The sequence below is a fragment of the Marmota monax genome, unplaced genomic scaffold, assembly GCF_021218885.2.
Source record: "Marmota monax isolate L192 unplaced genomic scaffold, Marmota_monax_Labrador192_F-V1.1 WCK01_AAM20220418_F8-fsc00133, whole genome shotgun sequence".
Lineage (NCBI taxonomy): Eukaryota > Metazoa > Chordata > Mammalia > Rodentia > Sciuridae > Marmota > Marmota monax.
The window spans coordinates 2,599,535-2,611,687 of record NW_026694821.1 but is presented as its reverse complement, the minus strand read 5'-3'; the positions used below and the strand labels follow the sequence as shown (position 1 = coordinate 2,611,687).

At 44.0% G+C, this 12,153-nt stretch overlaps 1 protein-coding gene and 1 non-coding gene across 2 annotated transcripts in view; one reads left to right on the top strand and one right to left on the bottom strand.

Moving 5' to 3' along the window:
- Scrn1 (secernin 1) overlaps nt 1–12,153 on the top strand; it is a 63,466-nt gene that overhangs the window by 30,048 nt on the left and 21,265 nt on the right. The window contains exons 3-4 of the mRNA XM_046426043.2: nt 1,198–1,379; nt 10,871–11,073. Coding sequence (XP_046281999.1) covers nt 1,198–1,379; nt 10,871–11,073 — 385 coding nt within the window. The remainder of the gene's footprint in view (nt 1–1,197; nt 1,380–10,870; nt 11,074–12,153) is intronic.
- On the bottom strand, nt 8,888–8,990 carry LOC124080227 (small nucleolar RNA U13). Its single transcript, XR_006847636.1, has one exon. It is a non-coding gene; the product is annotated as a small nucleolar RNA U13 (small nucleolar RNA).

Genomic DNA, 12,153 nt, shown 5'->3' with positions numbered 1-12,153 from the left:
CAGTAATCCCGGGCTTTCAGCTGCCCCATTTAAAATGTAAATGACACTGTGGCTCCTAAAATGATTCCCTGGGAGCTCAAGAGCTCTTTGCAATTTAGTGGCCCACACTGCATCCACCACACAGAGAGTGTGTCATAGGGGCCTTGGAGAGCTTTGTGCCCAGCCCAGTCCCCTGGTGGGCCACAGGGTAGGGAGCTTAAGGAAAAAAAGCCAGCAAGGATGTGAGTATGTCCCCACCTGTCCTGGTCCCACACTGCTCATCTTTTTGCCCCAGCTCACTTCGACCGGTTTTATTGTATTTCCACTTCTGTGTAAGAGTTTTTATGAAGGAAATGTTTTACAGTTCAAAATACTTTTGGAAGAAATACTGTGATCTAAGTTAGCTCCCTCAGGTAAAGACGGGGCAGCCCAGAGAAGGTTAAGACATGCAAGTCTAAGTGGCTTGTACTGTGTTGGTGACAGCAGCTAGAAGCACACCTCCATGGATCTGTTTCCTCCTGTGCCTGCCTCACTACCTTAGAGAATTCTCACTGCCTTAGTGTGAGAATCCAGTGGCCCAGACTGGAAAGCAATGTGCAAGGAGGTGCATGTTGGAATGCCATGGTTTCATCCTAATATCATAACCATTTCTTCCTTTTCTGCCATTACTGAAATCATATAGGTTGTCAAACTGTGTTCTGAGAAACTCTAAGAATTATTGCTGGGGTCTCAGGGAACCTTCTTTCTTCAGACAAAGCATCTTCCCTTTTAGCCACGTTCTGTGTCGGGCTTCTGGGTGAGGTTTCTTTTGAAGAAAGAGCTCTATACCTTCAGAAAAGTTCAGAAACCCTGATCCATCAGGATTTTTGCAAATGGAAATTAATAGCTATGTTCATTTGAAATCCCGGTGGTCATCTGTGGCTGTGGAGATGGCCAGATACAGAGTGTTCAGGGCAGAGGTTGGCTGAATACCTGGTGCAAGATGATCACAGATGTGGAAGCACTATGAACAGATTGGCTTGAACGAAACAGACTGGACTCACCATGGAAACCTTTGAGCTGCATTGCGACTCCAGGTGTCTTTTAAAGCTGGATGTTCACAAGGCCTTTTGTTTTTTGGCTCTGTGACTGATGTGATGGTCCATTGTGAGAGCCTGGGTGGAAACCAAGAGGTACCCGACAGGTGACGGTGCTTTCTTTCTTGTCTTCATTTTTTAGTGCACTTACATTTCAATTGACCAAGTTCCGAGGACACATGCCATAGTGATAAGCAGACCCGCCTGGCTTTGGGGGGCAGAAATGGGAGCCAATGAGCACGGCGTGTGCATAGCCAATGAAGCCGTCAACACCAGAGAACCGGCTGCTGAGACGGAAGCCTTACTGGGGATGGATCTGGTCAGGTACTGCATGGTGATTCTTTGAAACAACTACCCAGACAGTATAGTCTGGAATGGGGATGAGATTTATTTCCTCCTGAACCTCATATTTGGTAACACAATCCTCCCAGAGCTGATGTGTGCCTTTTGATGGAAACTTTCAGATGGTGGGGAAAAAAGAGAATAAGCTAATATGCAATATTTTTCAGTAATAAAAAAGAATCAAGTACCAGCATATGCTACATGATGATGTTGAAAACATTATACCGAGTGAAAGAAGGCAGGCACAAAGTCAATTCCATTTGTATGAAACAATACAGAAGAGGCAAATCCAGAGAGGCAAAAGGTGGATTAGTGGTTGCCTAGGTTCGGGTGGGGGTGAGGAATGGTGAGTGAGTCCTAATGGGTGTGAGGTTTCTATTGGGGACATTTGAAAAAGTTCTATACTTGAATCATGATGATAGTTGTACAACTTTATGAATAGACTAAAACCACTGAGTCTCATAGTTTAAAATGGGTAAATTTTATTGTATTTGAAATATATAAGTATATGTCAAAGAAAAGATACATAAAACACTTAAAATTTTAAAAACCATCAGAGCGATGACCACCCTCCTTCACCCTCTACCTCTCAGTTGTTTCTTCTTTCTTTCCCTCGTCTCCTAGCCAGCATGCACCAGAAGGAACTGGATGTGGAAGCTGGATGGGGCAGGGATCTTTGTTTGGTCCTCTACCGCATGTTACAATCCCTGGGAACTGTGGGCCTGGCAACTAATGGGTGATCACCAACAGAATTTTGAATGAGTGACTAAACTGCCTTCTTTCCTTTGTTTGCTCCACAGATGAGAGGAAAACATTCAACCCTTGATTTTCTGAGTCTGGGTTATTTCACTTAGCATGGTGTTCTCCATTTCCATCCATTCACCAACAAATACCTTTATTTTGATATTTTTTTTTCTTATATGCTTCAGATTGATCTTTTCAAGATTATCAACCCATAAGGCAACAGGAGTTTACTGAATATCTACTTTGTGCTTGACCCTGAGTGCATAAAGAAGCTCAAAGCTTCAACAAGATTTTAATGTGGTTGCAGGGAGGAGACAGAAAGTTGAGCAATGCAAATTGTATGAACAATATAAGAGATGACAGTAGGAAAGAGGTGACTCAAGGAGATTGGACATCACATGTGTGGCACAGAATTCCAGAATATAAGCACTGAAACAAGTTCTAGAGCACTGGTTCACAAAGTGAGGATGGTCAGCAAGCTCTGCTCTATGTTCAGATATTGTCACAGACTGGACACATTTGGGATGCTTTGAGGAGGAGTTTTTGACTTGCATCTATCTGCAAGACTCAGGGATATAGACAGCAAAGATAAATTTGGCACATAATTGGTATTGTGATAGCTAGCAAGGTCTGGAATAATAACATATGTCAGGAATAGATGACAGGGTAAGGGCTGAACTTTAGCTATTTAGTTTTAACTCTTACCCTGGCTAGCCCTATGTAGCTTCTGCAATAAAAAGAGAGTGAGGAGGACCCTGTGACAGGCAGGCTCTTCAGAGTGGGGCCTCTGTTATCTGCACCTTGCATGGATCTTTGAGTTAAGGGTTTGGTCTCAGCTTTAAACTGGCTAGGATCAGTTCAGCCAAGTCTGGTGAAATTCTAAGGGACCATTTCAGAGCAACCAAACTCCCTCCTACGTTCATTTGTAGGAAGCTCCAGGAGATATTAATGTTGAGGATTTGCCAACCACAGTTTGAGTGGCCAGGTTCTACAGCACTGTTTTTCAAAGTGTGAACGGTGAGCAAACATGGCCTGGGAACCTGTTAGATATTATCAGTCCCCACAAGACCTCTGCTGAATCTGGGGGTGGGGCTAGCAATCTGTTTAAACAATCCCTCTAGAAGGTTTTGAGGGGTGAAAAAAACAGAATAGCCCTGCTGCAGGGGGAACTTGCTGTGGGTTGGTTCCATCCTTTCGATGTCAGTCTCAGTATCACCCTAGGTATTGCTGTGAGGTGCCCCTACTTTCTCTGCCCTTGCTTGTCCTCTGTGCTTGGATGCCAGTTCTTTCCTTGGAGTGTAAAATATAAACAGCTCCTGTGAGAGGAGGCTGTTTATATTTTACACTCCAAGTATCTGCTATTCTTTATTGGAATATTAAAAAAAGCACAGCAGTTTTCATAAGTATCCTGGTCCTTTGTGTTTTCCATTCATATGTCAAATCCAACCTCAGTTCAAGAGACATAAATGAATGATAGTAGCATTCTAACAGGTACTGGATTTAAAATAAAGGTACAATTCATACGTGTTTCTTAAAGGCTTGTGTGAATGCAAGCATTAGGGCAAGAGCATCAATACTTCCACTGATGCTGATGCTAAAAGCCAAGCTTTGTTTTTTATGTATTTGTTTATTTTTTTTATTTTTACTATCCACAGATCTCTGTGGGACTTTGTTAACCAGTTTCCCCCATTCCTATCCTCAATCCCAAGAAAAGGCACATAGATACAGACATTTCTGCATTTCATGAGGCTGGTTCTAAGTGTCAAGTAGCTGACAGGAGCTAACATAAAGGGGGGAATTTATTAACTGAATGTCAAGGTGTCTCTTACAATCCAGGGTCTGGCTGTCATGATAATGCATATAGGCTTCAGCACCTATGAGGACTAGAAAGCTTTTAGGATCCATTAGTCTGCTGTATGCTGGGAAATGTTTAATAATCAACTGGGGGAGGGGCAGCCCTGATTTGTGGACTTTTCTACTCTCACCAGGACAGATTTCATGGCTACCAGTTGCTTAACAATTGGTCCAAAATCCCTGAAATTTAACCCTCTGCTCTCCGAGCTGATGTTACTAGGCTCAGCTTTGGAGGCTGGACCCATGGAAGAATCATGTCTGCGAGTTGAGTACTGGGGAGAAAGAAAGGCTTTATTCATTGGCCAAAGAATGGAAGAGAAAGGGTTTTGCTCACAAATCAGCTTCTCAACTCCAGAGTCAAGGGGTTACAGACACAGGAGAGGAATCATGAGGAGAGAGAGAGGCTAAGGAAGGGAGGAATAGTCCTGTGTTTTCTGGGAATAGGCAGAGATCTACCAGGAACTCTGGTGTCACCTCTTTTCATTCCTTTCATGATCTGGTACTTCTGGTCGTGGAAGCTGGTAGGTGCCTTTAGCTTTGAAGTGGGGAGACTGAGAGCCACAAGGCAAGTCTGGTAAAGTCAACCCTGTATTATACTTTGCAGAAAACATTTCTCCAGTGTTCTTAGCAGGGCTGAGTAGAATCAGGCTCAGATGTTGAGGCAACAAAGGAGAAAAACACAGTATGAAGACAGAGATGCCAGCCTTTTTATCCCATCCTGTTGCCCATCCGACATCTGTAGGCCCAAGGGAAGAGTCAGTGCTCTCAGCAACAGTGGGCCTCAGGTCCCTGAAGGGCCCGAGAGCTATTGTCATAACCCACAGGTATCATCTACAGCAAAGCCAGTGGGGGATTAATAATGTTATTGCCTAGCTGTGTGTCCTCCAAAATTACTGTGTTTTTTTTTTTTTTATAAGTCAATTAAGAGCAAGTGAAAATAGAGGGTTTATTTAGCATTTTCCTTGATAACACTGGTACGGCTGGCTAGGACAGGTCACCCCATTCCTTCAGTGTTCCAAGTCTCTTCTTTGCATAACTGCTTTATTCTTTTCTTTATCTGCAGATTGACTTTTGCTCATCCTATCTGTGTTTAATGTTGGCACAAAAACCCTGTCAATCTCAGTATTTCAGAATATTTTATAATTCTGGACACATCCCGTTAGCCCCTCAGCATGGCAAGAACATCAATACAAAAGTCACTGGAAAGAAACCAGTGTGAAAATTTGGAAAGCCCTGTAGTTTATCTTTAGGTGGTTCACGCATGTGGAAACTCACAGGTGATTTGAAGGGAGGCTGATCACTGTAGGAGGAAAGAACTACCATTAGTTCTAGCTCGCTGATCACTCTAGGAAGACATATGTGCATGTATTTCATTCAGTTCTTACAACCAGCCATGACATTGGTCTGTTTGTTTACTTACATTTAGTAGATGAGGAAGCTGGAGTTTAAGGACTTGCCCACAGCACCAAGGCTAGATGGTGGCTGGGCCAGAAATACCAGGACCTGCTAACCTCAGGTGAACCACTCCTCTCTGCATTAGATCGCAGTCCTACTCTAATGAGACAGGAAGCTCTGGACACTGAGAGGTGGAACTGAGCCCAAAGATCACACACCCTGCCTTCTGTCAAAAGTCAAAATGATGGCAAATTTAGTTTGAGGTCAAGATGGCATTTATTTGTGACGCATGAATCAGGGTAGCCTTCATTCTGCAAAACAGAGTTCCCATGAGGCAATAGCAGAACAGTGGTTTTATAAAATGGAAACAAGGAAACAGAAGAGCAGGGGAAAAATGGATTAGTTAACATTAGGTTATTTTAGGTTACTTTTTTGGAAGTGTGAAACAGAAGGGACTTCCTTGTTATGCTGACTCAGGCAGACTGGAATCTATTGTTTTAATAAAAAATTGGAGTATTTTGTGCTCCCTTAAAGCTTCAGTCCCTCCCACCCCCTTGGTACCAGGGATTGAACTCAGGAGCACTTAACCACTGAGCTATATCCCCAGCCCTTTTTTTTAAATTTATTTTTTTAAACTCTTTTTTTTAAGTATTTTAGTTGTAGATGGACACAATACCTTTATTTTATTTATTTATGTTTATGTGGTGCTGAGGATTGAACCCAGTGCCCCACACATGGGAGGCAAGCACTCTATCGCTGAGCCACAACCCCAGCCCCTCCCCAGCCCTTTTTATTTATTTATTTATTTTGAGTTGTACACAATACCTTTATTTTGTTTATTTGTTTTTATGTGGTGCTGAGGATCGAATCCAGGGCCTCGCACGTGCTAGGTGAGTGCTCTACTGCTGAGCCACAACCCCAGCCCCTCCCTAGCCCTTTTTGAATTTTATTTAGAGACAGGTTCGCACTAAGTTGTTTAGGGCCTTGCTAAATTACCGAGGCTGGCTTTGAATTTGTGATTCTCTTGCCTCAGCCTCCGGAGCTGCTGGGATTATAGACGTGTGTCACTGCACCTAGCAAAGCTTTTAGTTTGATTGTGGGGCATTTGGCCTGCGGGATTCCCTTTTGGTCTGGTCTGGTCTGGTCTGGTATGTTGGAGCCTAGTGCAGAAGTACAGTCCAAAACCATGCGTTTCCATCAGTTTTAAATTCCCAAATCAATGCAGCACTTAACATCCACTTGTGACCTTTCTTAGTTGATTTGGGCTGCTCTGATAAAGGTGCCATAGATTGAAGAGTTTAAACAACAGATGTTTATTTCTCTTCTGGAGGTTGGGAAGTTCAAGATCAGGGTGCCAGCAGATCCAGTGTCTCCTGAGCACTCACTTTCTGGTTTGCAGACCCTGCCTGTTCTTTGTGCCCTTACGTGACAGACAGCAGAAAGAGGGCAAGATATGGTGTCTCTTTCATAAAGACCCTAATCTCATCACAAGGGCTCCATCCTCATGACCTAATCACCTTCCAAAGGCACCTCTAAGTACCATTACATTGGGGGTTGGGCTTCAACATACAAATTTTGGGGGTGGGGGGACATGCACGATCAGTTCACAGCCTTACCTTCCTACGTCCAGCCCTCTGGCTGAAGGCTGGGAATTTTTCAGTGTCCAGAAGGCCATTGTTTTAGTCAGATTTTTAGCTGCTGTCACCAAAAGATCTGACAAGAACAATTAGAGACATGAAAGTTTATTTGGCTCATGGTCCATAAACGGCCAACTCCATTGCCCTGGGCCCAGGTGAAGCAGAGCATCACGGAGAAAGGTGTGATGGAGGAAGCAGCTCAGGACCTGGGCACCAGAAGCAGAGAAAAGCTCCGTTTTCCAGGGACAGAATATAAACCCCAAAGGCACACCTTTGGTGACCCACCTCCTCCAGCCACACCCTTTCAGCCTATAGTTACCACCCAGTTAATCCCTATCAGAGCATTAATGCACTGAAGGCTCGAATAACTCAATCATTTCACCTCTAAACTTTCTTGCATTGTCTCACATGAGCTTCTGGGGGACACCTCATAGCTAAGCCATAACAGCTGTTACCCCGAGGGGACTTACAAACTTGTTGATTATGGGAAGAAGGAAGGTAATTGGCAGAGTCCTCTAAGAACACCAGGCTAAGGGGAGGGGTGTCGACTGTTTTCATTTGTTTCTCAGGGACAGCAATTACACATCCCACAGTAAATCTAGTTATAACTTAGTTTTACCTTATTTGGCATACAAAGGGACAGGGTCCCTCTTATCTCTAGAGGCACAGATATTGAAAAGATATGCAGAGTTCTTAAAGGGACTTTAAGTAAAGAAAGTGCAGGTGTTTCTCTTCTTCCTTGTGAGATGTGTAAATCTTTCAGGATTGGGTGGGGCTAGCATGACATACCTGTGACAAGGCTGTGAGCCCCAAATAAATATTTTCCCATAAAACTAGGAATTGCATTTAGGAGCAGTTAACTCTCAGGCCCAGAACAACCTGGACAAAGCATACAGTTTGGAAGGATCTGAGTTACACTGAAAGTAGATCTCAGAATGAGACCATAACTTTGGCTCATTCAATTTCATCCCTTTCCCTAACCTGATCTTACCCAGGCTAATGTGGGGTGGTGGAAGGGAAATGAGGCACTGGGGCCATAAAAGTGCTGTTCTTATTTGGAACCACATGAATCTACTCCATCTAGGAGGCAAAGCAGTTGAAAACAGCATTAAAATAGGCCTCTGGATGCTGGGTGTGTCCCAGGATTACCACAGGCCTGGTATCGGTGGCATTTCCTCCACACTCAGTGACATGGGATTCTCCTGCATCTCTCAGTCTCAGAGGAGAGTACAGAACCCTGATGTTCTTCGTGGCCTTGAACTGAGTAGCTGGTGGTCCTGTCTTCATTCTGGGTTGGGAGACCAGCTGGAGATGGTCATGTGGGTCCACGGAGCCACCCGTGGTCTTGATCTGAGGAGGAGGAGAGTGAAACCACAATTATGTCTGTACCGGGGTGCTGAGGTCCTGCTGTGCATGTAGGGCATCCAAGTCAGGGTGGAGGCAAGTGCACACATTGTGGGTTTCAGTGGAAGGTAAACAGGCTGAATATCCAGAGAACATTAGAGAGATCCCAGCCTCCAAAGATGGGGCTACTGAGCACGGCTACGTGTTCACCTGTCCTTCCATAGATTTGCATAGGTCAGTTGGGGCCCTGCAAAGGCCCTGGGAGCAGAATCTGCTGGAGCGGGTGTAGGAAGCATTGTGACTAGGGCCCACCAGGGACCCTGGGAAGGAGAAAGGAGGCCTTCCAGGTGCAGTTCTGGTGATGCAGGTCTCACAGCACACTGGTTTGCTCCAGATCCTCAAGATAAGATGAGCTCTCACTCTTGCTGCTCCTTTTTGGAGAAGACAACCTCGAGCAGGGAAAAGTCTACTTAATTCTATCGTTCAGTAAGCTTGCTCTTTTTTTTTTTCTTTTCATGTCAGGTGGGTAATGTGCCAATGTGGTAACAAGGTTTGAGGGAGGTGTCTCCCAGACAACAGTGGGCAAACCCAATCCCCATGCTTGTGAACCACAGAGGATCAGGGTTATTTTTAAAATATTGTTATCACTCTCCTAAGGCGTTAGGGTTCAGCTTTGTAGATCAGAGCTTTGTAACCAAGCCTTCTTAAATGAGCTTAGAATGAGAAATTTCAAATGAATCGGTACGTAATAAATTGACTATGAAAATAAGCCTGTTACAGAATAAGTCCATAGCTTGTGGCTACATTATCTTTTCTTCTCCATGACAGCACAGTGGAATGCTCCTTCAGAAAGCACTGAATTGGGTGAATTTTAATAGCTACTGCTTCTTGTGTTGAAAATTCACCAAGAACAGGCTTGTACCACCATCTCAGTAGCTTTGCTCTAAGACTCTTGAATTTTTGCCAGCAGACTTACAATTTGAATGATCAGATGAATAAATGAACTGAATACGTATGATGTACCATTTTCTTTCATACCAGCCTGAGGAGGGAGTAGAAATGTTTTTACTTTACCAATAAGAAAATAGAGGTTTGAAAAGAAGACGTTACTTAAGATCATACTGCCTGTGAGTAGTTAAACCAGAGTGAGAAGTTAGTTCTTTATTTCTGAATTGCAGATTTCTCTGCGACAGTGTTCTGCCCCCTGAAATCTACTCATCATTTATTTGGTCTAGGCACTATGCCATTCTTTTTTTTTCTTTTGCAGTGTTGGGGATTGGACCCCAGGGCCTCATGCATGCCAGAAAAATGCTCTACCACTGAGCCATATCCCCAGCCCCAGGCCATCTATTTTCATGTTCATTATCTCATGAAACTCATATCCATTGTAACCCAATGATATAGGAACTGATTTCATAGATGTCATAAAACTGAAGTTAAAATGTATTATGTAAACTGCATATGGTCACAGAGAGGGCAGTATCTGTATTCTCTTTAAAGGGTTTACTAATTGGAAGGGCCAGGATGGATGTCTCACTTCAGAAGGAAGGTGTGTTCTTTTGATAACTGAAGCTGTAAGCCACACCAATTGCTGTAGGCTAATAGGTAGGAGGAAAATACGTAGAAAAAGGATGGAGCATGTCCTCCTAGACAACCATTTCTAATGAGATCTCTGAGCAAATTATATACACAGAGGAGAATGATTGGTAATCAAATACTGTTATTACTAATTGTCTTAGACCATCCAGACTGAGATAACTATAAATAGGATGCTGATAAACAACAGAAACTTATTTCTCATAGTTTGGGAGCTGGGAAGTCCAAGTTCAAGTGCCAACATTTGGTGTCTGGTGTGAACATATATCCTACTCACAGGTGGTGCCTTCTTGCTGTGTCCTCACATGGTAGATGGGGCAAGGCAGCTCTTGAGGCCTCCTTCATACAAACACTAATCCCATCATAAGGTTCCTCTATTATTAGTCATTTCCCAAAGGCCCCCTTGCCTAGTATCATTATATTGGGTGATAGGGTTTCATCATATGAATTTTGAAGGGACACAATATGTAGCAATAACCAAAACACCTGTATAGAATGATGGTGAGCAAAGCTGGGCTGGGCAGAGATTTCCTTTTGTCTAGGTAGGAGTCAGGAGGAAGCACAGGGCTTGCTGAGGGCTAGAGCTGAGCCAGACAGATTCATGGGAGATGGAGTCAGCACAGAGAAAGAGGGGGCCGACCTTCCTTTCCAGGGGAAAAAGCTGCTGGTTCCTGATTCTGTCTGTGCAGAAGGGGGATGATTTTTGCATTTGTAACTGAATGTGTGATAGAGGTATTCTGAGTTGAAAGTACCATTGATTGGTTTGCATGTTGGTCTGCAAATTGAACATTGTACATGCATTGGTGTGCTTCAGGCCTGGGCCTTGTCTTGGTCTTTGGTTGCTATGACAATAATCATGTGGGTTGAAATGACTGAGGAACACTTCTTGTTTCCTGACTTCAGGCTGGGTTTAGAAAGAGGGACAACAGCTAAAGAAGCCTTAGATGTCATCGTCTCCTTGTTGGAAGAACATGGACAAGGTGGGAATTATTACGAAGATGCAAACTCCTGTCATAGCTTCCAAAGTGCGTATCTGCTTGTGGATCGAGAAGAGGCCTGGGTGCTTGAGACCGTAGGGAAGTACTGGGCTGCTGAGAAAATCACAGGTGAGTGGTTTTGAGCATGTGAAAGACTGAGATGGATGTTGGCTGGACCCACAGCACCAGACCCAGAGAAATCATGCTACTGTGCAGCCCCTGTCTGTGCTGGCTCTTCACGCCTAAGCACACCGTTCACTTCTGGGCATCTGTTTCTGGAGATGCACCTGGGGTCTTCTGAATCTGGAGTGAAGGGATGCAGGCCCTTGGGAAGCATATTCCTAACATTTCCTATTTTCTGTTTGCTTTCCGGGCAGGAACCAATTCTGACTACAGGCTGCTGCATGACTCAAACCGCTACTCTATTGACCAAGGTGGTCATTGAGAATAGATCGACCAATCCCTTAAATGGGAACCTGACCTGAGTTCGAAGCAGCTATAGTGCCTTGTAGCTGTTTGTGGTTGGAATGGTCCTCTAAAAGAAGGAGTTTGGATCTGTGTGAGGACTATTCAGTACTACTCTAGACCAATCAGACCATTTCTCTGTGAGGCAATGTTCCTAGAAGGGCAGAGAACTTGATAATCCTCATGGAAGGATTTAGTGCTCATAAAATTGCTGCTCTGTGGCCCTGGCTCCTAAGACAGCACAGGGAAGGAAGCATTAGAGGTGGGAGTGGTGACCTTGAATCAGTACCTCAGCACTCTCATATTCTAAATGGGATTGGATCCCAGAATGGGTTAAAGGCTCCCGAGTTCTGAGGATTGGCCAGTGACATACTCTTACATTCTTTAGGACAGAATGATAAATGCATAGCACATGCACTGCCACTCTTCCCTCCTGTGTCCACAAAGACATGGCTAGTAGATTCCTGCATACTTCTTATTGAACCTATAGTTGGTCTATGTATTTTTTTCAACTTAGTTTACCAATGAATCAGAAAAGATGTTGGGATGAAACCTGTTTGCCACACTTGCCTTAGGGGTGACTGGCGCCAGATCTGACCTGAGTTAGAAGCAGATCTGGTTCAGTAATTGGAAGTCATACTTGTTTCCTGTGCACAAAGTCCAGTGATCAGGGCTTCTCTGGATGTTGGGCACATTGAACCCCATACACAGTTAGTTGCCCCTGGAGGCAGAGAAATCTGGTTA